Genomic DNA, 27,172 nt, shown 5'->3' on the forward strand with positions numbered 1-27,172 from the left:
GGGTCCATTCCGTGTCGTTCCTCAAGGTTTTTTCCCAACACCAAGATGCTCTGGGGTGTGAGTCTTCGCTCTAAAAATAAAATAACTATTGGTGCTGTGCTAGTAGGTGCAGGTATTAAAAGAGAAATTACACGTGCCTGCATTGGTGATGCCTACTTAAGCTTCAAGAGTGGGGTCATATAGCTACTGGTTCTGAAGCACCTAAGAGGCTTCCTTCCCTGATCATGTGTGTCCCCCTTTAGATAAATCAAGCTAGCTCCTATCTTTGCTGAAATGATTTATTGAGTTGACTTTAGTAATTTGCACATTTGACCTTTGTGGTAGACATTATGGTAAACATTTTACACCAGCAATAGTCCATTCCTTTTTGTGGTGCCACTTCTGCACACCAACTCTCTGTAGGTGGAATTATATTTCATAACTTTCTCAGAAAATGGTTATTAGAATACTATTAAGTAATGTTGATCTTAGCTGTGCATTTTGTTGTCAAAATGGTCCACTTACGTCACTTTTTAGCAATACTTTTAATTGGGTAAATGTCATAATTTGGACAATTAAGGATACTTTTGTTAGGGCTCCCTTCCAGGGGTTATTGTAGCGCGCGGATAGTGTAAAATTGTTTATTAATAAACACATGGAACAAGAATTGTTTTTGACCAAATGACTCTTGCTTTTTCTTTCCGTCTAGTTGGTTGAGTGGAGTTATACATGTCCATAGTCCACAGGTGTGGGCATGTTGTCTACGTTACTTCTACAGTTCTTCACTCCAAGAAAGGCAAGTGGTTTTAAATATGTTAAAGTTCATCTAATGATGCTAAAGCTTTTTACCTCATCTTAAACCCTTTTTTTAGTCGAACCTGTACTTCGATGAGCGATGCAAAATCCAGTATGCTTCTGTTCTAATTCTAAACCACGATCCTAATACTATGTATAGTTTGTGCTTTTCTTTTGAACTGCTTCTAAAGCAAGGGCTATAAATGTTGTGTAGTGTGTGTTGCTGACAGTTTTACACTTCTAAAATCTGTATTGCCTTTCTTTTGCAAAACAGGTGTACTTTCCTAAACCAAAAATATTGTTTGTCACTTGTAACATCGTCTGGGTCATTACTGTAAATTGGCAGAAGGGTATAAGATTACCAGAATCAAGACAGTATTATGCATATGAAAATGCACACTTGCCTATCTTACCATAATTATCACAATAATGTATTTTATATTACTAAAAAAATAGTTTATTGCACAATTCATTTTATATTTCAAAATGATTTAAGATCTTGCAACTCATTCCTTCTCTGAGATACTATCATACATGTTATGTTATTCATTCTCTATACACAAACAGTCTCTCAAATTCAACATCTTAATACTACTTTATGTGTTAGTGCAAGTATTCTGGTGAAAGTTCTAAATAACATCAACACTGTATCACTGGATTCTTATCCTTTATATCCTCCTTCTACAGGATGCTCAAATATTTCCTGAATTAAAATGCAGTCCAACTACAATTCGATAATGAATTTATAATGCAATTTGCAAACAATAGTCTTGTTTTTATAGCTGAAATATATATATTTTTTTTTAACAAAAGCAACAATGACAGTATTTTTTTCCCATTCTTCTTTTGCCATGCAGCTGATAGACTGCTAGTTGCAGATTCCTTACCTGTTAATTTCCCAGGCATCTGACTGGATCTGGAATAATTTGCCTTAGCAGTCTCCCTGTGCACTGTCCGGTGGTTTAGTTCGGTTCCGTGCAGTGGCGGCGTTGTTGGCACTGGATGTGGCATCGTGGTCACCTCCTATAGCCGCCAGCCAGGCACCTGGATGTCAGTTCAGTTCTTTTCTTGCCACACTAGTTAGCACTGATTTGGAGAAGAGCGACCCCCCCCCCCCCCTCTGTGTTTTGGCAGACTTTTCTGGATGTTTGTCAAAGATTTTTTTTCTAGTGTGTCGAGGGAAAGTCATCTAGAAAGGTAGGGTTCAAGACAACGTGCCATGTTGGTTACCAACCTGCACCTTCTGTGCTTATGGTGTCTCGAGCGCGACCACGACACTGTGCTGTGCTCGAACTGCTGGGCCATGGCACTGAAGGCTTTGAGGGAGTGGTCTCTAAAGCTGCTTGCGGCCCGGCAGTCTACGCCATCTAACATGACTCCCAGGAGGTCTCGGTCCCAATTGAGGAGAAGGTTGCGGGACCGCTCTTGGAGCTCCAAGTCTTATTTGGCGCACTCCAGATCCTCTGGACACTCTGGGAAGAAGCACAAAAAGGTCTAGACGGACTTTGACTTTACCTAGTCTGTCAGCTGATAAGACGAGTGGGTAATATCGTTTCAGGTAAGGTTCTGCAGAGCCGCTGTCAGATTTGATTGTGTGCCTTCCTCCATTTCCGGAAGCTGAATTTTACGAGACCATGTGCTGCATGTTTGAAAGGGCCAACCCCTTAGCTGCTCTTTCGGGCCCCACTGGGTCGGAGGAGGCCCCATCTGGTTCTGCACTGACTGCTCCCGGCCTTGGCTCAGGTGGGGGTCTCATGGATCTAATTCCGGATCGACACCTGTCGCGCCAACGGAACCTTCTCTGGTGCTGATGCCCCCACTGGTGGCACCAGCTCCATTCTCATCCCCGACGACTCGGAATCTGAACAGCATCAATCAACGCCGATTCCGGCGTAGACCGGACCAGTCTTCCTTGGTTGTTGCCTGATCTTTTTGAAGAGCAGACTGGCATGGGGCAAGAGTGGAGAGGGGTCACTGGATCCTTTAAAACACCAGTTACCCTGGTGAGAATTTGGACTGGTATGCGGAACTAGCAAAGGCTAGTGGACTGGGCACTACCAGATTCTCGTTTGCTCTCTCCACCTACTTTGGCTATGGAGAAGGGAGAATCTTATGCAATGGTGGTGAAGAGGGCAGTGGAGGTCCTTGACCTCTGACTTCACTTTGTGGTGTTCAAGACTAACGTCTTGACCGAAGTTCTTCAGCCTATGGCTTCCTCATCGGAACCCCAATTGCCCTTTAAAGAAGCACTGACTGATGTCCTTCTAGGACGTGATAGGCGCTCCTGTGAACAGGACAATTGCCTGCTGCCATCGCCTTGCCCTGTGTGATCCTAGTTTACTCAGCCAGCACCTCACCCCTGAGAGCCTGGTAGTCCAATCCTCGACCTCAGATGGCGCATTCCCTGCCACTCCCTCAGACCGAGAATCCAAGAGGCTAGACACACTTGGGAAGATGTTTTCTTTCACCAGCCTAGCATTGCAGTCGGTAAACACAGCATGCTTTTTGGGCTGTTACTCCCATACCTTATGGGAAACTGTTGTGCTAGTGCTGCTACATGTCCCAGAGGAGGCTCTGGCCATCCTCACAAGCAGTAAAAGATGGGAGGGATGCAGCAAAGTTCACCACTAGTTGTGGTCTGGATATGACTTACTCGCTGGGCAGAGTGGTTTAATCGACTGTAGCTTATGGTGTCACGCCTGGCTGAGAACATCTGTCATTTCTGGGTATGCCCTTTATGGGACTCATCTCTTCAGAGAGAAGGCAGAGTGGGACACTTCAAGGATGCGCTGGCTATGGCCAAGCCCTTAGTTCTCACAGTGACCCCTCGCTCCCAGTCTGTCTTTCGCTGCTATGGAAGAGGCTTTTAACCGCATCAGCCATATCCCAGCCACCTTCCTGCGCAGGCTTCGCAAGTTGTGTGAGGACGTGAACGTAGTGCATCTTGATCCTGTGGGAATGGTAGCCAGAAGTCCTCCTCCACCAACTCCTTGGCAGTCTGCTTTCTTGCGACTGCCTGACCAACCCTCTTTATTTAAGTCCCCTATTGGAAATAGGTTTCTGAAAAGGCTTGTACATGTATATTTCCCCCTTCGCCCTTCATCATGCCTCGGTGAGATCTGAACCTGGTTCTCACTTATCTCATGTGTGCTCTCTGAGTCACTTCACGGTTGTCCCCTTCAGCTGCTTACCATCAAGACAGCCTTTCTAGTGGAAATCACATCTGACAGGAGTGTGAGTGGGCTGCAGGCTTTATCATCCAAGCCTCCCTATCTTATGGTATTCCCAGACAGGGTGGTGCCCCCCATTCCATTTGGGACAATCTCTCACCCTGCCCACCTTTTTATGCTCCTCCACGTTTCTCTAAAGAGGAGGAACGACTCTACCATCTGGACCCGAAAAGAGCATTGTGGTTCTACCTTAACCGTACAAAAGAGTTCTGGGTAGGCGACCAACTCTTTGTTGGCTACGTAGGAGCTAAAAAACGTTGAGCAGTTCAGAAACAGACCCTTTTGCGCTGGGCCATTTTCTGTATCCAGATCTGCTACGCCCTGGGTAAAAAGCAGCCTCCTGTGGGCTTGCAGGCCTATTACACCAAAGGAAAAGCTACAACCACGGCGCTGGCTCCTGGCGTTCTAGTGCTGGTCATCTGCCAGGCAGTAATGTGGGCATCCCTGCACACGTTGGCCAAGCACTACTACCTGGACAGTCTGGTCCGCAGGATCGGGCACTTCACCTGTTCAGGCCTGCGGGACTTCTTAGTAAAGTCAATTTGTCCGCAGCCCACTGCTTTGGTATATATTCTAAGGTAAAGAATCTGCAGCTAGAAGTCTCTTATCAGATGAACAAGTTACTTACCTTTGGTAAAGCATTATCTGGTAGAGACCATATCTATCTTAAGTTTCTTTACAGACCACCCTTGCCTCCCTGTGGACACACTTTTAGGAGTAGGATTGCTTTCTTTTTAGGGCCCTAGTTTGGATACATACTAGTCAGTTCACTTCATTCTCTGCGTTTCTGGTGTGGAAAGTCGTAAAAAGTAACTGGAGCCCCCACACCTGGGTGACTCCTCTATAGGTGACCGACGTCCCATCCGGCACAAATGATGCTGTGTGGAACCGAACGGAGCCCCCAAGGGCGCACAAGGGTACTGCTCACGCAAATGTTTCTAGTCTTGATGCCTAGGAAATTCAAAGGTAAGTAATCTGCAGCTAGATATTGTATCTACCAGATAATGTGTTACCGAAGGTGTGTAACTTGTTCATTTGGTATATACTGCAGGAAAGCTATTTGTTTCTGAAAGGGAGCCAGTATTTGAGACTGGGGATAGTTACCCATCTCCTGGCAAAACACTGCAATTAACTATCCTGGATTATGATTAATAGAGCAGTTTTGGGAAATAGATTCTTCACATTTGTATACACATGTGCCATTGAATTATTCCCAATGCAGAATGTTGGGGTAGCCGTATCTACTCTTTAAAAAAAAAAAAAAAAAAAAAGCTGCCACATGTTATTTGTACCACTATAGAACAACCCACTCCCAAGATTACGCCCCAAAAACACACAGGATTTTATATTTTTTGTATCTAAATCTTTTATAAAAAAATGAAATGTAGAATGTACTATAGCTTCTTTCAACTGTATACTAGGCACTTCTTTCTTGATTAGCTTATTCTCACTTGAGAGCTTGATGGTCATCTTTTTACTGGCAGTCGTATCAACTTTTCTTCCATTCCTTCTGTTTGCTTTTATCTTTTTTTTTTTTTTTTTTTTTTTTTTTTTTTAATCAACGCTTACTTAAATTTCTGAGATTTTTCCGCACTCAGCATTTGTATGTCAAATATTCAGGACGAACAGGTTCATCCTCGAAGTGTGTATATGTATGTATTGACTACACCTTTGTTGTTGACAGCTTGAGGCTTTACCTCCATTAGAGATATGGTGGGGATTTCTGTGACAAATCTGAACTCTTAGATATGAACTATTAACATTGACTGTTTCCCCAGTATGTGTTTTATTGAACGATTGGACAGGCACCAGCAAATTAATCACCGAAACACCTGCCCAAACATTTGTAAGCGAGTAGGCCATTTGTAGAAAACTATGTATTTGGTAGGGTCCCACCATGAACATCCTTCATCTGCCTGCCTTTGATCAACATTGTTGTCAGTTAGGTTGTTTTTTTACCCTCTAATTTATAATTCTTAATTACTTTTTAGGTATGGCCAGGGCCAATGGAATTATGCAATCGTGCGGCGGATTTTGCATAATTGTACATTTGCTGCATAATCTGCAGATTCTAGCAAGAAATTTTTTCCTATCTCAAACATTTCAAAAGTTAGTAAAAATGCAGAAACACGTGTTGCCGCACAGTGGCAGGCCCTTTGCACAGTTTGACTGGTCACCTTTATGATACTTATTGCTATATTTTGATGTTAAACTGGTACTAATGAGGTTCAACTAATACCCAGACACTGTTAACCAGCTTAAAACTGACAAAATGATGTAGTAAATCTATCACAAAATGTGCAGCACAATGCCGCATAATTAGCCTTTTTTATGCCTCATAATTTACTCAACCCTGATGCATAACTTGACCCTCCAATCAGCATAATTCTAGTGGCCCGGAGTATGGCCTACTAGAGAGCACGAGCTGCCTGATCGTGAAAGATAAATTTTAAGCTTACATTGGGCTTACAATTCAGCCGTTGCTTGCCTTTGGTTGGTTTTGCCACACTTTTGCTTGCTTTTTGCCAGTAGCCTTCCTCCTCTTGTTGTTGTCTCTCCACCATGAGCAAAGCTTCTTTATGATTCTTTTGAGTGGCTGACTTGAATCCTTCCACTGCTCACATTTAGGAAACTATATTTTTCTTTTATTACTAAGTACCTCCTTTCTAGCTTTGCCTTGTGTTCTACTTCTTCCCCTCAAACACTGTTGCTGCCCTCGTTGTGCAGTGCTGTTCCCCACCCATCACAGCTGGTCTGTAGAAGCGTAGCATCAAAATGGCTGAAGAACAGACTTCATGGGCTGTTTTTAGGTTGAGCCTAGAGTACGTGCGCAAGCACTGCTCTAAGGTAGATCTGTGGTAGTTCAGTATGTGAGGGAAGCCCTGCCCACTCCCCTTCCCATATTTTTTTATTGGCTTGTGTTTTTGTCCTTTATAAATGCGGCCTTCGGATTTGTTCATAGGTGTTTTAGTCCCTCCTTATGACGGCCATGTCACCACTTGTATCCTCCCATGACTACTGGCCCCCTTACTGCGAGTGTTACATGGTATGTGTTATTTAGATTGTGAGCACTATTTTTCTTTAATGTGGTTCTACTGCCTTTTCTACACCCCTCCCTCCCGTTGTCCGTGCCTTCTCACCCCCTTCCTCCGCCCATACTCCCGTTGTCCGTGCCTTCTTGCCCTGTTCTCCCTCTTCCCCCGCCTGCACTCCTGTTGTCCGTGCCTCCCCCGTTGTCCGTGATGACTTCCGTTTGCATTGCAATAGGTCTCGCGTAAATGAGAGTCCTATTGCATTGTAAATGCTTGTTTTTGCCAGAAAAAGCTGCTGGCGGCAGGTTTCCAGCGTACAAAGTTTCAGGACACACAGTTTTGGGGTGTCGGTCCCCTTGCGGCTGAGCAGTGTTTTCTGTCGCAGTTCGGCGATCTTTTCTGGTGCTGCGGGGTTGTTCTCTTGAGTATTGTGTGGCCGTGCTGCTCGTTACAACCAATCGCAGGAGTTTAACGGGAGGTGCAGTCAGACTGACACTCCCAATGCGGTGCCCTAGCCTGTTCATCACAACAAACCCAGTTTTCCCAATTCTTTCTCTGGCTGGCGATGGTTAGAGTTGGAAGCGAAGAAAAAGAAGAAACCTGTTTTTCTTGGGGCGGTAGGTAAAGTGCGCACTCTGGTTTCTCTCTCCAGATTGTGAGGTTAACATCAGTGTTTCCTCAAAACAAACTCCTAGAAATTAAAGCAACATGATTTCTCGCTGTGCACTTAAGTTCCACAATGCTGCTTTCGAGTGAAAGTATTAGGTAGGGTTGTGATACATTTGAATGTTAAAACAATTCGCACCACTTTGTATGAGCCTGTGACAGCAGTGGCTAACCTACACCGCCCATTGCGCAGCTGCTCAAAGTTGCATTGTTGCTTCCCTGTTTATTTGTGGCTGGCTCCCTACATTTGATGAATAGCCATCCCTCATTCAACGAATTGCTTCTTCAGCAGAGATAATAGCGCTTTAGAATGATCACAAAAGAAGGAAATGTTGCTAAAACTCTTGCGTAATAAGTTCTCTTCATTCGCTATGTGCTGTGATCCTATGCAGGTCCCAGGTTATGTGCAGCACCGTACATTCTTACTGAAGTTTTTAAATAGCCAAAAGCACTCTGCTTTCATGGATATATATTTTTGTGTGGCAAAATTTAAGTATCATCCTGTGATTCTGGGCAAATTACTTAATCTTCCCGACCCTCCCAAAAAAATGCATGCGTCCTTGTATAATGTAACTAGTGCTCCTATTAAGCGTTCGGGTCGAATTCGAGCTATATAAATAGAACTGCAAAAAAGTATGAGGTCAAAGCGCTATTGTCTAGAAAGCCAAGAGGTCATAGTGCTATTCAGGCGCTGTTTTTCACATAGTTTGTTTACGTAGTCATTTACATGCCCAATGTGGAGGGCTTTCAAAAAGTCTGCAGGAAAGCGCTTAGATGTTTTCAAAACTGTCAGTCATGGTTTACAGTGGACAGACCACGCAGAACATGCAATACGCTAGGCTAGCAGGAATGAGGCTGCCTAAAGGCCTGTCTCTTTGTAAGACTGACTGGAAGCGCAGGGCTAGAAAGCAGCATGATTGCTATAGTGCAAGGGCGTTGTCACAGTCAACGTTTCATGGCTGGTATTATGCGTGACTGGCAAGCTCTGTGCCTGCAAAGGGGCTATGGCTGGTATTGACGAGTGCTTGCCGTCTGCTTGACTGGCAGAGCGCAAAGTTTTCTTTATTGCTAGAAGTGTGCAAGGATACCAGAGAGGGCTTAGGGCTTCACGAGCATTGGTGCACAAGGCCACGTTTACACACAAATGTCACTAGGGCTGATGGTGTGAGGTAGCTTGAAGGTCTGTCTGTGCAATGCTGTCTATGCAAAGCTACCTGTTGGCTCTCTGCGCAAGGCAATCTCTTCACATTTATCAATGTATAACCACAATTGATAGTCCAGTGAAAAGCAAATAAGGAAGGAAAATGAAGAAACCCTCATTCAGGTGTGCATATTACTCTCCTTGTCAGTATGTCCTGTTTGTTTACATAAAGGACGCAAAGCCCTCAGTTCACCCTAGCATGGCACGCTTAATCAGAAGGCCGGCTCCTCACTCATACTATATATCTTTGCTTCGAGTGGACTCAATCGGCTTAATGAAGGAGCATTTAAAGTTGAGATGGTGTTATTATGGACACTATCACAGAAATTGAATCTAAAATTAACTAGATGCCAGTCGTAGACTTCGCTATGGCTGCCTCCTCTTAATGGCAACAACAAATGGGGGAAATGACCGTCCCCGCAGTAACCAGAGTGGAGTCACTAAAATGTTGGAGTAGAGACGCCAGAGTCAAGGTGAGTGATTTGAGTGCATCAGCAGACCAGGAGCTGAGGAGACGGAGGATTTACAGTGGAGACCGTTAAGAAACACTCTCCTTTCCAAGGCCTGGATAATGCATGAGTGCACAATTGTGTGTTGAATGCACATGCTTCGGTGTGTATGCATGTGTACACATTTCTGTATGCGTATATTCCTTAGTGCCTGGCATTGTATTCCTCCCCGACAGATGGTGTTGCTCCTAAGAAGCTAAGCAGGGTATCCGCGATCACCATATGTTTTTGGTGCCCCTCCATCATAAGAGGTTCCTCTCTGGCACTATTGTGTCCAATCCTGGCAGAACTGTGACCGTGAGATAATAGCTGCCACCCTTCACATATTTTAGGTAGTCTGGTCTTCTGTGGGAAACTGTCAGCCATTTTTTATATGTTGTGACCATCATGGAACGAGTTGTAGCCATCCCTGGTATAATGGTGGCCAATAGTGAAATATTGTGTTCACCCTGGTCATTATTATGTGTAACCTTGGCACAACAGTGGGCCTGGCATAATGGTGGACATTACTGCCATATTTTAGGCATTCTTTGGATTATTATAGATATCTATGTCATTTGATCGTAATACCTGGCCATCTAGGGAAGAGACTCTTTGTGAGGCATCTGTATATTTAAGTAATTAATAATAACGTGTGCTTCTTTCAGACTAAGACAAGCTTTTCTTTAGAAAAGTGAGTTTGTTTAGTCAAAAAGAAAAGTCGTATTTGATTTAAAAAATAGACGTTTGAAAGCGTTTAAAGCTGATTTTTGTATAATTCTTCAGTTTGAGTTAGGAAGATTGCTGTGGTCTTGTCCTTTGTACCAGAGAGTACTTGCTGTTTCAGGTTGTTATTTTATCACTCCAGTTTAGGCATTCACAATGATAATGCTTGTCCTGACAATTCTGCTGGTCTGAAGCGCTGGGATGATCACTATTGATCTGCTATTGTGGCGTGGTCACTACTGTCATGTTATCAGGAGTAGTTACTGTTCCCACAATTATCAAATTTGTTTATAGCTCAGGATGATCAGAAGTAGCTCTCATTGAAGACAAAGTTTGACACTCCTGATCTAGCCCAAAGGGTTCTGGGACTTTCATCAAAATTGAAGACCCTATTTTTTCTGCCCTATTGTAAATATGTTACGCATATGTGGGCCCTGTTTATATCAGCTTTTAAGGATTGGAGCAGCAAGCATCTCTGTCAACTTTTACTGAGGACACAGGAGCGATTGCAAGGGCAACATCGAGTAAATACACTGTTCTGGATTTACACAACATTTTCAAATTATTCATTGCATTAGAGGAGTAAGAAGCTTCAGGTGGTCTGTTATTTTAGATTATTGTATTTGGTAATTGTTATTTACTTATTTGACTTATTATTTTACTTAACTGTTTTAAACAGAAATGGCTGTGACTGGAATGACTCAAGCATCACAATTTTGCCTGATGCTGGTGATACAATCTTACCCTGGCCAAGATGGAAGAAATTATTTGACTCCTATTCAGTAGCTATATGTGGTGAAGAGTTTTCTGCATCCAGGAAACAGGGTGTATGTATTGTAACACAACCTCTGTATGAAGAGGAGGGGTATTTATGAACTTTTGGAGGAGTGAAATATAGGGAAGGCTGAAAGAAACCCATGAGACTTATATAAAATGTAAGTAAAATTGTTGGAACGGCATTTTGGAAAACAGATGAATGTTTTGGAGAGACAAATTTTTAGGTCGAGCCTCGACAGCGCATGCCCTGCTCTGCAAGGCATGCTGTATTCGGGTATGGGCTAGAAGCTCTGCCTACTCTCTGCCCATATTTTTCGTTGGCTTGTGTTATTGTCCTTTGGAAACTGTGGCTTTTCATTGGTCAATAGGCTAAGTAGCCCTCATTAGTACCACCATGTCTCATTTTGTAACCTCCCATGAGGACACCCCCTTTAACATGTATTGTTGCTCGGTAGCCTGTAATTACAGCCTCCAAGAACTATTTAGTTTAATGGTTTTCACGTGCCTCCTGTTGCGAAAGAGCGTGTCCTGCCTGCAACACTTATTTTTTTTTACATTGCACGACATGCCACGCTGATAGTGGGGCCAAACCTTTGCTTTATGTGCTTCGCCAAATGCGGGTGCATGCTTTTTGAGCATGGTTTTTGTGCATTTTCAATTTTATTTTTGCTTTTTATTAAATTCTTTATTTTTAAATTACCCCATGTCGCACTTAGACTTTAATGGTGGCCGCGCCCCTTTCCTTAAATGAGCAGAGTCTAAGGAAAGGGCCGTGACCTCCATTAAAGTGAATGCGCGGCAAGGGGCACTTTTACAAAAAAAAAAGCACGTTTGTCAACTTGACAGACAAATAATTTGTTTTGTAAACGCGCCCCATACTGCGCTTCACATTAATGGTGGCCGCGCCCCTTTCTTTACACACCGCTCGTCTTAGGAAAGGAGCGCGGCCACTGTTAAAGTGCCGCGTGGGAGTTTTTTATAAACAAGCATTTGTAATGCAATAGTTGTCGCATTTACGAAACTCTCGTAAATGTGAGACCTAATGCATTGCAAATGCTTGTTATCACGACTTCTCACTCTGGCAGCGAAGCATCCGGACTGCAGGTTTCAGGAGCGCTATTCCCCCATTTTGCCAAGCAGATTCACTACTTATTAGGAAGGCCCTGGAGTAGATAGTCTTTGCAAAGACCTCGCTAATCTACTGACGCAAACGCCTGCAGTTGTTAAACGTGCCAGAAGAGGGAACTATTTTACTACTAAACATGGAGAAATGGTTCTTCAACACACTATGTTGATTGCAGTTCTTAAAACTACCTTACAATTGCTTGCTTGCTTTTGGGAAAATTCATGGAATTTTGTTAAAAGAAAATTAAATATAGCTTCAAGTTACCAATCACTCAACAGCTTCCCGAAGATGGTTTGTGCGTGGTATCTTCGAAATAGACATACATTCCTTCTTTCTTCAGAGGCCTAAAGGTTTGTGTGGGGTTTGACCAACATGCCCCTATACAAATAAGTTTTTCTTAATTTTTTTTTTTTTTAAGATAAATCCACGTGGTAAATAAACAAAAATAATTTAATCTCACTAAAATTGTAAAATGAACATTCAGATGCAGATGATTGGCAGAGGTCAGAAGCAAAAGCTTGCATAGATCCCACCAACCTTTATAGAAGAAATTCAGGTCCTAAGGCTCCCGAAATCCAAGCGGATACATGCTGGCATTTTACCACCCATCGTTGCCATGTGATATCAGATGATTAATTTGATTCCAACATCCGATTAACTCTCAACTGCTGGCCTGCTGCCCATTTAATTTTCTGAAGATGGAGAGATCACGGTTGCTTTACCATTTTGTGTGATCGTGTTTCTATCACGTCACACGATCTGGTTCATCCCACTAAATAAAGTTGGTCACTTATAAACTGGCCAGAGAGAAAGTAGATCCGTATCTGTAGGAAAGTGGCTCTATTATATACTGTTCCCAAATAGGTACAGTGTGTATAGAGTCCACAGTCCCCAGAGGTTTGGCAGAGACTAAAGTTAGATATAACCTTACTCTCTAAAGTGGTAGCTTGGTCGCGCAGTAAGGCAGTATCAGAGGACCGTGTAAAGCATTTGTTGTACACACTCCGTCAGCAAATGGTCTCACACACTCAAGAACTGAACTCTAGGCCAATTGTTTGTATATAAAAAATATATGGTTGTTTTATTTTAGAACCAACAATAGGTATAAAAATATACTTTGTCAGAATGAGATGCTTTAGTTAAATACTTTGCAAAAGGCAATTGACTTGGAATGCAATAGTTAGTTTGTTGCACTAGGCAACACAATTTCAAACACAATAATACATTGAGCTCAATGGGAATTTTAAGTTGTATGCAATTGATTACTTTAAGGATTACTTTTCTAACTCCACGACTGGATCCTAGATTCATTCCTGGGACAGTTCCTGGAAACGAGTAAATACGTTTTAGTTACTGTTGTGATTTTTAAGCAATATTTTGCTATTTTAAAAGTTGACACTTAGAAGTTTTACTGATCAAATTACCAATGTTATCCTATGGGAGGAAATTCACTTAGCAGGTAAGTGGGGTTATGCTTACTTTTTCTAGGTCAGTGTTGGATCCTGGATCCAGCACTAGTGTACCACCTGTAAGCAGTTGAGAAACTGCGTTTTAAGTTATACAGGCAATTTTTAACGAATATGTATAAGTTTTGCAAAATCAACACTTAGAAGAAATTTCACAGGAAAATAGTCAATGGTTTCCTATGGAAGAAAATTCAAGTTGCGGGTAAAGTATGTTCTCGTTACTTTTGTAATCCAGTGCTGGGCTCCTGGGCTCAGTACTGGGACATCTATCTAAAACAGGGAAGTAATTAAGTTTTTACAGTTGGTACGATTTTTAAAGAATATTTGTAGTTTGCAAAAATCGACACTTAGATGAAATTTCACAGAAAAACAGTCAATGGTTTCCTATGGAAGAAAATTGAGTTAGTGGCAAGTACGGTTGTGAGTACTTTTCAGGGTCAGTGCTGGGCACCAAGATCCAGCACTGGGATCTCTCCTAATAGCAGGTAAGTATTTCCGTTTTCGTTACTCGGTTGATTTTAGGTGAATATTTTAAAGTTTAGAAACTCCACACTTAAAAGAAATTTCAGAAGAAACCAGTCAATGTTACCCTATGTAAGAAAAGTGAGTCATCGGCTTTTGGGTAAGTACTCGACTGGCAGAGTTATTGTTCCGGACACAGACTCTGGGGTCTCCCAGGGTCAGGCAAGTACAGTTGTTACACCCTCAGCGGCACAGGGGCAGCCGGGTGCAGAATGAGTTAGGTCCAATGTTATCCTATGGGAGACAGGGGGCCCTTTGTTGGTGGCTGCTGACTAGCAGGCCAGGCGGCTGTGAGAGCTGGGCTCCTGGTCACTTGCTCAGGGCAAATGGAGACGTAGGTAGGAGTAGAAGTTGCACTGCCAGGGCCACTCGGGCGGCTGGGTGCAGGGTGCTTTTGAGCCTTCGGGCGCTCAATGGATTGGAATGGAAAAGCTCAAGGATGAACAAAGGCTGAAAGCTCGGGGACTAAGATTCTTCAGGTGTGACCACCACATCAAGAGGTAAGTTGGGTAGTTGGAGGATAGGTAGGTACCCAGGAGTCTGGCACAGGGGGCCGCAGGGCTCTGGGTGCAGGGGTGACTTTTGGTGTCAGGAAATCTTACCCTCTATTGATCGCGGTTGGGGGGGTCCCTGGTTCTGAGGCTGCAGGCGTCGAGGTGGGTCCTTGGGTGCCGGATTCGGGGTCACAGTCGCTGGGTGGACGTCCTCGTGGTCTGTCCACTCCAGTACAGGCCAGGCTTGGCGGGTGCAGAGTGTGCAGGGTTCGCGGTTCCTGGCTGATGCCAGGCGTTAGATACTTGCTTTGAGCAGAGCCACTGCTCGTGGGAGTCCCATATGCTCAGAGTCACAAGGTAGCTAGGTCCTCTGGGGTTTGTGAGGTTGCTGGCCACAGGAGGAGCCTGGATTTAGCAGGAGCAGGTTCGAGGGTCGACAGGCCGGTAGGGCTGGGGCCAAAGCAGTTGGTGTCTTCCTCTTCTTAGCAGCTGCACAGCAGGTCTTCTTTCTATTTTATCTTCTTTGCTGTTTCGGAATCTGGAATCTAAGGAAGGAAGGTTCAGGGTGCCCCTAAATACTAACTTTAGTGGCGTTACAGGTAGGTAAAGGGCAGGGACCACTGGGTCCCTGCCCTGGGGTGGGTACACCCCCCCTATCCTGACCCTCTCCTGTGGTAGGGGGGCAGTGGCCTAGTCCTGATTGGGCAGGGCTCCCCATCTTCCAGATGGCGAGAGCCCGGGGACGTTATTCACCTCGCCTCCCCCACCTGAGGGGTGGGGTTGGCAGAGGCTGGCACACCCCCTGTCCTTCCTTGGGGTTTCCGGACAGTCTTCCCGCCAGAGTGGGGGGGTTGGGAACCAGTAGGGGCCACTTGTTGGGTGCAGCAAGTGGCCTGGAGAAGCTCACAAAGGCGGCATGCCTTTGAAGCTTCCCTTTGCCCATCCTGGGGGAGGAGACCTAGCACCTCGCCCAGGATGTGCATTGTTGCAGGCCCGGGAGAGCGGATGGCTCTCTACCCAGGGGTCCAGCAACATGTCTGCTGTGTGGCAGCCTCTCAGACCAGACGTGGATTGTAGGTTAGGTTCAGGGGGCATCTATAAGATGCCGTCTGTCGTGCATTGTACATTAAATCCTGCACTGGCATCAGTGTGGGTTTAATGTGCTGTGGAGTTCATGTTGACTGTCTCCCAGCACCATATACTCTTAAATGGCAGCACTGCACTTAGTGCTCATGAATGGACCTGGGTACTGTAGGGGCACAGGGCTCATGCTCCTGTACCCACACCACTGGCATAGAGCACCCAGCTAGAGGGGTTGCTGATGTATGCCAGGGCAGTGTAGGTTGTGGGCATGGCACACAGGGATGTATGCCATGTCGACTGTTTTGTTCTATACCCAGACACTCAGCCTGCAAGGGCAGTGTGTTTGTGTCAGGGTACAGGGCCTCTAAGGGGCACAGTAAGTGCTGCATCCCTTAGGGGCCTTCCCTGGTCACAATGCCCTGGGTACCTTGTGTATCATTTACAAGAGTCTGACATGTGGCCAGGGTTTGCCAAATTGGGTTTTAGGTTTCAGCATAGTTTTTAGGGAAGGAACATAGGCCCTCGGCACCTGATTGGCAGGAGCCCAGGGCACACTCAAAGTACATTCAGCAATTCAGCAAAAAGTGGGGGCATACCATGCAAGAAAGATGGCACTTTCTCACAGTATCTTAGTAGTACTTGAAAAATGTGACTTGGGAACAACTGAAACCCTGGCCAAATTAATACAGGCGCTAAAAGGTTGATGGTCCATCCGAAGAGTAATTATAGTTTTGCAGAAACACTCTCACTTTTAACACGGAGTTGCCTGGTTTATCTGAGCCTCAGATAAATTGTTCAATAGGGAATGTGAGGTTGGCCTGCTATATGTTGTGCACTAGTTATAGGGGGCACCTTGCACCAGTCCAAACAACCCCTTATTGGTTATAGGTTAAAGACAACCTTTATTGAAAGCTATCCTAGTGTTAGCTATGGAGAGCAGCCTTCAGGCTAAGTCTTGAAGGAATGTAAAGCAGCTTGTTTTACCAGTCTATAATCTCTTGAATGGCTAAATGAAAGAAAATCACACCAGGTATATATATACAAAATATGTTTTTATTTCTAAACACACACCTAGTCTCTTTATGAGGCTAGAGGTCCAAACACGTAAGTTACACTTCAAATATGACAGTAATAAGCACAAATGCACGTCAGGCCCTAGGGGCGTGCCAAACCATATACTAAAATAGTGGTATAAGAAACACTACTTAACTAGCCACAAGGCCTAGAGCCTGTAGAATCGCTGGTGCCCCAAGCAACCACCCAAGGTAGTGACTCGGGGGACCCACAGGGGCCGTGTGAGAACACTGCCGCGAGCTCCCGTTAGCTTCTATGGGTAAAGTCACGGTTAGATTTTTAAAGATTAGGGACACTTAGGAACGAACTAGGACCAAACCCTTTGGGATTTAGGAAGTTCTAGGGCCAACACCCACAGGAGCACCGGAGTACTCGTTACCTCACCCAGGGAAGCCGGGTATATAGGTGTCAAATTGTGTCGGGTCGCGTCATCATTTTCAATGGGAGCTGGCAAAGAAGTGCTGCTGCTGGGAAGATGAGAAGTGTCCGAAGAGCTCCAAGCCTGGATCGAAGATGAAAAGAACCTGAAAGCAGAGGGGACAGAGTCTGGGTCACTTGCCAGTGACTAGGAAGACGATAGGCGGATGCCCACCGATGTCAGGTGTTTCAGGTGAAGCTTGACACTTCAGCCACGAGGACCAGGAGGCGTCGAGGATGACCAGGAACTGGATTCAAGCTGTCCCACGAAGGATGTCGAGTGCTGCAGTGTCTGTGCCCGGATTGGACACAACAAGCCTTGGCAACAGCAACCCACGCAGAAAGGAGAAAGATGCGTTGGTGCAGACCAGCAAGGTCTGAGGGACTCACCACTTGGTTGGGAGTCGGGGCACGTCTGGAGCAACCAGGGAAGCCCAAGGAAAAGCAAAGTTACCACCTCAGGGACCCACCAGTCGACGGACCAGGGATCGCGAAGGGACCTTGAGAGGAATTGCAAAACGGCGGCCCACGGGTCACTCGGGGTGACTAGGACGACCATCTTCGGTGGATCTTCTGCTCGAGGTGGGGGCTACAAGTAACCCCAAGCACGACTACAAGAGACGTCGAAGTCAATGCACTTGCAAAAGTGCACGGTGACCAGGAGTTCCGGTTCCACGCTACTCACGTGGACTGCAGGTCTCCGCTTTGCTGGGGACTCTGGTCTGCCTCTGGGATGTCTGGAAATCCTCTTCCTGGGCTGCAAATACTTCGGAGTCCGGTGGGAGCTTCGGAAATGCAGACCAGCAAATTGCTTCGTTGGTGCCTGCCAAGTAGGGAAGTCACTCCTTGACCCCCCAAGGGAGATTTCTTCAGACCTCTAGTCTTTAATAGAGCGTCGAAGTTACAGGATTCAGGGATATCTAAAGTTCTGGTTACAGAGGTTCCTTACTTATACCTAAGGACGGGGTTGGACTAGTTCTGGGGACCCATCTATGGGAGGGTTTGGAAAGAGGGGTGGCTACACCCATTTCCTTTGTCCAGTTTTGTGCCAAAGCAGGGGCTGGAAGCCCCTGAACTGGTTTGAGCTGGACTATGCACAGGGACACCAAATGTGACCCCAATGCAGGACTTCAAAGCACTCTGAGAGTGCTCCCACCCAGCCCCAATACACATCAGCCTGTCTGGGAGGTGATTACACCTCCCTGTGACAGGAAACCTATTGTCCAGGCTGCCCCTGCCGGAGTTTCGGTCAGCAGCAGGAGGCCAGACGCGTCTGTGGCTGCAGCATCCATTTTGTAATGCCAGGGCTCTGTTAGATTTCTACTGGGTATACCAGTACTACCATGCCTTTCCCTCTAGAAGGGTGAGATCATATCCTCACATCAAGGACTGATGTGGGGGTATGACTCCAAGGTGTTTGACACCAAACCTGACCTGTTTCCGTGCAGTCAGTCCAAAGTTAGCATTAACCGTTTTAGATATAATGCACTTAAGAGTATATGGTCAGGCTGCACCAGTGACCACCCCAGAGAAGAGATTCCGAAGGCTGCAGAGGGGCTCAGCTCATGCCTGGGCACCCTCTCACATATAACCAAGCACCGTGCCTTCAGGATTGTTAAGGCCTGCAATAGGAGTGACTGATAGGTTTGTATGTGCAGTGATAGGTGAGGTATAGTGAACCTATACCTCAGTAAGAAGGGTTGCATGCACAACCTTACCCAGGCTGCAGTAGCAGACCTGTGGTGTCATTTTGGGTGGCTTTGCAGGGGTGGCTTAATACATGCTTCAGCCCCTGGTAGGCTTCTGGGGTACCTATGCCCTGGGTACATAGTATACCATATACTAGGGACTCACAAGGGTACCTCAGGATCCAATCTGTGGTGTACCTAAAGTACAGGAAATCACTTTATAAGAGAAAGCAGATAGGCTTTGGTCCTGAATAGCAGGTTCCTAGACAAACTAAGTCAAAAACCATCAAAGCACCAGGAAAAAAGTGGGGGCAACCACGCAGTCAGATTCCACCCTCCTACAGGGAACTTGGCAGATTGTGCTGACGGAAAATGACTGCTTTGCACACTGTATTGAATAGGCCGTTTTACTGAGACTTTAAAAGCCAGCAATGTCAACTGTTTTGATTAATAAATGAAGTAAATAATCCAAGAGGAGGGAGCGTATATATATATATATATATATATATATATATATATATATATATATATATATATATATATATATATATATATATATATATATATATATATATATATATATATTCACTGAAAAAACCATAGGTTTCACACATGTTATAGTTAGCTGTAGATTTTACTGATAAAAAACGAATGATTCCCCCGTTATAGTTAGTGCAGGCAACTATAACTCACGCGACCGCAATCCTCTGCTGATGCTAATACTGTATTTAGACACTTATTTACCCATGTCTTCTTCCATACATTTTTAGCTATACATATATTACAAATATTTTTTTTTCATAAAGACACATATGTCATCAGCAGAAGATTGCGGTCGCGTGAGTTATAGTTGCCTGCACTAACTATAACGGGGGAATTTCATTGGTTTTTTATCAGTAAAATTTCCGCTAACTATAACGTGTGAAACCTATGGTTTTTTCAGTGAATTTGCAAGGTTTTTTAAATGCTAAGTTACTTTACGCCATTCGTGGCGTGCGCGCCCACTTAACGCAGTTCGTTCCGTGCGCGCACGGTGCGCTTCGTGCACCGTGCGCGCACAGTGAGCACGCGGTGCGCTTCGCGCGCCCACTTTACGCAGTTAGTGCCGTGCACGCACGGTGGGCACGCGGTGCGCTACGCGCACCGCGTGCCCACATTACGCTAGAAGGGCCATGTACGCACGATGCGCTTCGCGCACCGTGCGCACATGGAGGACATATGATGCACTTCGTTTTTAAAGGTAATATTTTAATTTTTCGCAATAGTTATAAGCCATGCACAAATGGTGCCCTTCGGGCACCATTTGCACACGGGGTGGAGAGTGTGGATAATTTTTTTTTTTAATATTTTTTTTTTAATATTTTGGTTTTTCACTTCTGTGATAAGCCATGCGTGTGTATATATATATATATATATATATATATATATATATATATATATATATATATATATAATTTTTTTTTTTTTTTTTCAAACAATTTTCCTCCGGTTCGAGGAGCACTCGGAAAGAGATTCAGTGAAGGCTGCCAGCATTCGAAATTCAGAGCATGCTATTTTCTGCCTTACGCGTTTCAGAGTATTTCACTCCTTGTTCACAGGCGACATATCAGCTGCACATGATTTCACAAAGAGGCATATGTCCCAGTCTGCTTTTTATTGCCATTACCCACAGTGGGCCTCACATTAAGTAAGTATCATTACTAATGCATTCTGGTATGTATAGTACAAAATCTCTGTTATGTTCGAGGATGCCTCTTTAAAACAATTATTTCCTTGGTAGGTTCTGCGCAGATGTATGAATAAAACATTGGTTGTCACCTAGTGGTTCTCTGAAAAAAGAAGAAAGAATCCTAGCCATTAGAGCCAATCTTCAATCCCAAACAGACTCGGTACTTTACCATGTCCTTGGCCCCTTGAGTTCAAAGGGTGGTGCTTCCTCACGACTTTGGAACGCCGTAATAAATCTTTCAAACAATTTTCCTCCGGTTCGAGGAGCACTCGGAAAGAGATTCAGTGAATTCATGCTCTGAATTTCGAATGCTGGCAGCCTTCACTGAATCTCTTTCCGAGTGCTCCTCGAACCGGAGGAAAATTGTTTAAAAAAAAAAAAATATATATATATATATATATATATATATATATATATATCAAGCTCCAAAGTTGCCCGCAGGCAAGGCCGCACTCCCCAGCAGCTTGTTACGAGCATATTTCTCGAAGCAATTTTCAGGGTAAAGTCAACACTCCGTCCTTCTGTGATTACAGCTCTCGTGTCAACGATAGTAGAGCCTGACGCGTTTCTGGGCTTCCGCCCTCTTCAGAGGCTCGACATGAGATTGTTGCAGTAGACACGCCCACACCTTTGTGATTAACCGCCCTCAGGTGAGCTTTGCATTAGGTGAATCCTTGCAATGTCTTATGGGAAAGGTAGTTCGTGTCCCCTACAATGATTTGACTGTTGTGATGCCCTGGATGGACCCGAAGGAACGGGTGAAAACATTAATCCCCTGCTGCTGGTCCTTCATGGCCCCCTTGGATATGGGGTGGTGCGATCCTTTACGGCCGGGCCGCCGCATAAACATCAAGCTCCAAAGTTGCCCGCAGGCAAGGCCGCACTCCCCAGCAGCTTGTTACGAGCATATTTCTCGAAGCAATTTTCAGGGTAAAGTCAACACTCCGTCCTTCTGTGATTACAGCTCTCGTGTCAACGATAGTAGAGCCTGACGCGTTTCTGGGCTTCCGCCCTCTTCAGAGGCTCGACATGAGATTGTTGCAGTAGACACGCCCACACCTTTGTGATTAACCGCCCTCAGGTGAGCTTTGCATTAGGTGAATCCTTGCAATGTCTTATGGGAAAGGTAGTTCGTGTCCCCTACAATGATTTGACTGTTGTGATGCCCTGGATGGACCCGAAGGAACGGGTGAAAACATTAATCCCCTGCTGCTGGTCCTTCATGGCCCCCTTGGATATGGGGTGGTGCGATCCTTTACGGCCGGGCCGCCGCATAAACATCAAGCTCCAAAGTTGCCCGCAGGCAAGGCCGCACTCCCCAGCAGCTTGTTACGAGCATATTTCTCGAAGCAATTTTCAGGGTAAAGTCAACACTCCGTCCTTCTGTGATTACAGCTCTCGTGTCAACGATAGTAGAGCCTGACGCGTTTCTGGGCTTCCGCCCTCTTCAGAGGCTCGACATGAGATTGTTGCAGTAGACACGCCCACACCTTTGTGATTAACCGCCCTCAGGTGAGCTTTGCATTAGGTGAATCCTTGCAATGTCTTATGGGAAAGGTAGTTCGTGTCCCCTACAATGATTTGACTGTTGTGATGCCCTGGATGGACCCGAAGGAACGGGTGAAAACATTAATCCCCTGCTGCTGGTCCTTCATGGCCCCCTTGGATATGGGGTGGTGCGATCCTTTACGGCCGGGCCGCCGCATAAACATCAAGCTCCAAAGTTGCCCGCAGGCAAGGCCGCACTCCCCAGCAGCTTGTTACGAGCATATTTCTCGAAGCAATTTTCAGGGTAAAGTCAACACTCCGTCCTTCTGTGATTACAGCTCTCGTGTCAACGATAGTAGAGCCTGACGCGTTTCTGGGCTTCCGCCCTCTTCAGAGGCTCGACATGAGATTGTTGCAGTAGACACGCCCACACCTTTGTGATTAACCGCCCTCAGGTGAGCTTTGCATTAGGTGAATCCTTGCAATGTCTTATGGGAAAGGTAGTTCGTGTCCCCTACAATGATTTGACTGTTGTGATGCCCTGGATGGACCCGAAGGAACGGGTGAAAACATTAATCCCCTGCTGCTGGTCCTTCATGGCCCCCTTGGATATGGGGTGGTGCGATCCTTTACGGCCGGGCCGCCGCATAAACATCAAGCTCCAAAGTTGCCCGCAGGCAAGGCCGCACTCCCCAGCAGCTTGTTACGAGCATATTTCTCGAAGCAATTTTCAGGGTAAAGTCAACACTCCGTCCTTCTGTGATTACAGCTCTCGTGTCAACGATAGTAGAGCCTGACGCGTTTCTGGGCTTCCGCCCTCTTCAGAGACTCGACATGAGATTGTTGCAGTAGACACGCCCACACCTTTGTGATTAACCGCCCTCAGGTGAGCTTTGCATTAGGTGAATCCTGAATGCGGGCAACTTTGGAGCTTGATATATATATATATATATATATATATATCTCCAAATGAACAGTGCCCGAAGGTTGAAGAGCCACAGACGTAAGTTTTCACCTTTTTATTTGGAGACAGCAGCACACTCAGGAAAGCCTTCCCAGCGCGTATTCCTTGCCAAATGCGTTTCGGGGTTAAAGTCTCTTGTTCACTGGCTCGGGAAAACAGCTGCACATGATTAGATTGCAAATGGCCTATTATCCATAGGAAATTCGCAACATTCTATTTGGAATAACTTTGGTGCCGGTTGACGAATCTTCGCGAACTTTTCAAAAGTCGTGGCCAGCTCCGGTCCGCTCCTATTCTGAAAGTCTCGGGGTGATTCGTCAAGCGGGGGCCGCGAAAAAAGGGGGTCCCTAAACGTGTTTTCCCCATGCAATTTTCCATAGGGACCGTTAGCCGCAGCTACAGCCCGAACTGCTGAATGGAATTACACCACCCTGTGGGACCGCTTTCATATAATTTTGGCATCCCCCCAGCATTATGCCCAGGCACCGTTCATGCCTTTCATGCCGATGACTCTATCATAGCCTCTTCCGACGCCGAGGTTCACGATGCCGATCCGGTCTGAGGAGCAGAGGATTGACTTGTCTCTAGCGCCATCTGCCTCAGGCCTGCCGACTTCTCTACTTCTTGAGACGCTGCTGACCGCTACTGAGGGACCTCCATCGACGCAGTCTCCGATGACACCGGTGTTGTCTGGCGCCACTGACGCGGATTCCAAAGATACGATCCAGGAGGGAGGCACAGGGGCTTCTGGAAGAGAAGGATTTCCAGGAGCAGCAGGAGACGGCTGAGGAGGGTGAAATTCTTGAGTCTGTGGTTGACTTGAAGGTCTTCAGGAGGCCAGTGGATGGGACGCTTCTCCGGAGTGGGACCTCTCTTCTCCCAAGGCTCTGCCTTCTCAGGAGGTGGCTCAATATCACACAGTTAAGGAAGGCTGCTGATCACCTGGATCTGCATTTGCCCACTGCGGAAGTCGGGTCTAACATTCTGTCCGAGGTTTTGCACTGTACATCAGTAATCGAGCCATTGCTCCCATTCAATAAAGCTCCAAAGGAGCAGATTTTGGAGGAGTGGCAGAAGCCATCGACTGCCCCGGCATTTTCCAGAGAAGTGGCAAGACGTTACAAGGCTACACCTGGAGATCCAGCGTTTTTAAACTCTCATCTGTCACCGGAATGCTTGGTGCTTCAAGCTTCATGTTCTTCCAAAAAGTCAGCAGGTTTCTTTCCCTCCACCCCGGGGATAGGGATTCTAAAAGGCTGGAACAGGCAGCTAAGAAGGTGTTCTATTTGGCAAGCATGGCTACTCCTGGTATTTCTCAGAAAGGACAGGCCATTGAGGCCAATCCTGGACCTCAGGATCTTGAATCTTTACCTCCGCAGGAGAAGTTCAAGATGTTTACCATAGCTCAGGCGCTGCAGCAGGAAGACTGAATGGTGTTGATCGATTTACAGGATGCGTATTTTCACATTCCCATCCTGAAGTTACATCAAAAGTCTTTGTTTTACAGCAGGGTCTCTGCACTTCCAGTTTGCGGTCTTCCCCTTGACCTTACTTCCTCACCCCAGGTCCTCACAAAGGTGATGGTGGTGGTCTCAGAAGATCGGGGATTCCTGTAGTCCCCTATCTGGACGACTGGCTGCTCAAAAAAAAAAAATTGATAGAGATATTGCTGCATCATCTGCAGATAACAGCTCAGCTGTTGTAAGACTTGGGTTTTTAGATTTTTGAAAAATGTGCCCAAATCTCCCCTGGTGCCCTCTCAGTGCAAACTGTCCATAGGGGCGGTACCGGATACTACTCCAGTCCTGCTTTCCTGCCTCCTCAGAGGATTTTAGACATTCAGAATATGATCCCAATGTTTCAAGATGGAGCGGCTGTTCCAGTCCTGAAGGTCTTACGCTTGCTCGGTCTGTTCACTTCCTGCATACTGTTGGTCAACCATGCACGTTGGCACATGAGGGCACTCCAGTGGCACCTCCGCAGGCAGTGGTTTCAACACAGCGGCGATCTCAAGGAGGTGGTCAGAATCTCTAGAGACTCTGCAGCGGACCGGTTATGGTGGTGTTCCAGGCAACCTGTCTCAAGGAAGCCCTTTCAACCTCCAACTCTGGTGGCCACAGTGATAACAATGTCTATACTCTATGGTGGGGTGCTCATTTGGGGGATCTGGAGATCAAGAGTCTTTGGTCTCTGGAGGAGAGATTGCTTCATATCCCTCTTCTGGAATTGCTGGCAATACATTTGGCTTTCGAGGCCTTTCTTTCCTCCCTTCACGGTCAGTCGGTTCTGGTCCTTATGGACAACACTACACCGATCTGGTACATAAACAAAGAGGGAGGAGTAGGGTCGTATCGTCTTTACAAAGAGGCTCTGTGACTCTGGTCCTGGGCTCAGGACTATCGGATTTGTGTGGTTGCAAATCCTCTGACTGGAGTGCTGAACATACTTTGGGACAGCCTCAGTTGGCAGTTCTCTGCCGATCAAAAGTGGCGGCTTCATCCGGAGGTGGTCCATCATGTCATCAGGATGTGGGGGTTTCCTCGGTTGGACCTTTTTGCCACTCACGAACGTGCACTGCCCGTCGTTCTGCAGTCTTCAGTATCCGATGCGGGGAGCTTCGGGGGACTCGTTTCAGTTTGATTGGGGTGAGCAACTCATTTACGCCCAACCCCCATTTCCTTGATTCCTCAAGGAAGATTCGCCAAGACCTGTCCAAGTCATATTGGTCTCTCCTGATTGGCCAAGAAGGGTGTGGTACTCAGACCTCCTTCACCTCTCCTCGCACTCTCCGCTCAGTTCTCACTCTCAGGGCAGACCTCCGCTCTCTATCACAGGGGAAGGTTCTACAATCCCACCTCCAGAGCCTGCACCTTCATTCCTGGAGATTGAACGGGACAACCTTAGATCTTTCTCTCTCTCCGGATGTGGTGGTTATTTTATCAGCCAGAAGACACTCAACCAAATCTGTTTATTACTGTAGATGGTTGAGATTTGTTAAGTGAGGGGGAGAGAGTTCTATTGATCCCTTGAAGGCTCATTTGTCTGATTCCTTAGTTTTTCCCTTTCCTTGGCCCAGCAGTGTTGTGCTGTGGCGACTGTTAAGGGCTACTTGTGGGCTTTATCAGCCGTCCATTGTTTGCCAGAACAACCACTGTTGTATGTCTCCCATAGTCATGCTTCATTAAGGGCCTAACTAATAGATTACCTCCCACTCCTTTTTATTATGCTTCAGTGGGATTTAAATGTCATTCTTACTTTCCTGATGGTGTCTGCTTTCGAGCCTCCTCATAGTTTGTCCATTGAGGCTTCTTACTTTCAAAACAATTTTTCAGATTGTTATTACCTCTGCCAGGAGGGTAAGTGAGCTTCAGGCTCGAAGTTCTAAACCTCCATTTATGCAGAAAAGATGGTTCTTGGGACCCGAACTGCTTTCCTGCCTAAGGTGGTTACTCCTTTCTATCTAGGGCAGTCAATCACCTTACCTACTTTCTGTCCTCCCTCTCACCATTCCAAGGAGGAGGAGAGACTTCACCGCCTGGACACTAAGAGGGCAGTCAGCTTATAACAGGACAGAACCAAAGACTTCAGGCTGGACGAACAGCTCTTCATTGGTTATGTGGGAAGAATGAAGGGCAAAGCTGTCCACAAGCTAACGCTTTCCAGGTGGCTAATCTTGTGCATCAAGATCTGATACGCCTTGGCCAAGAAGGAGCCGCCTGAAGGTATTTGAGTTAATTCCACTAGAGCTTAGTGGTCTTTGGCTTTAGCTGCAAAGCGGCAACTTGGGCCTCCCTCCACACCTTTAGCATTAGTGCTTGGATTCGGAGGTGAGGAGGGAGGGCCATTTTGTACGTTCAGTGCTGTGGATTTATTGGTATAGATTGACTGGAAGCAGGACTGCATGGGGATTCAATTCAAAAGGTGAGGAATCCACAGGCAGATGTATCCTTCAGAACAAGTTACTTGCCTTCGGTAACTCTTTTTCTGGTGGATACAGTATCTGCCTGTCGATTCCGCACTGACCCACCCCCCTCCCCGTTGTATGTCTTCCTATACCGAAAAGTAATGAATGTATATTTTGTGATTTATTGCTGGAATCATGAGATAGTTGGCATTGGGAAAGAATGAAGAATTCGAAAAACTACTATGTACAAAGGGGTCTCAGGGGAAAAATGTATAGAACTAGCATGGATATATTCCCCAAAAACATATGAATAAACACCACAA

The 27,172-nt window shown here is 45.8% G+C and overlaps 1 protein-coding gene across 1 annotated transcript in view; it reads left to right on the top strand.

Annotated features, from left to right (window-relative positions):
* Window positions 1–27,172, top strand: part of STIL (STIL centriolar assembly protein) — a 310,496-nt gene that overhangs the window by 87,648 nt on the left and 195,676 nt on the right. Inside the window, exon 8 of the mRNA XM_085602678.1 lies at window positions 689–775. Within this exon, the coding sequence (XP_085458804.1) occupies window positions 689–775 (87 nt within the window). The remainder of the gene's footprint in view (window positions 1–688; window positions 776–27,172) is intronic.

The sequence above is a fragment of the Triturus cristatus genome, chromosome 4_2, assembly GCF_964204655.1.
Source record: "Triturus cristatus chromosome 4_2, aTriCri1.1, whole genome shotgun sequence".
Classification (NCBI taxonomy): domain Eukaryota; kingdom Metazoa; phylum Chordata; class Amphibia; order Caudata; family Salamandridae; genus Triturus; species Triturus cristatus.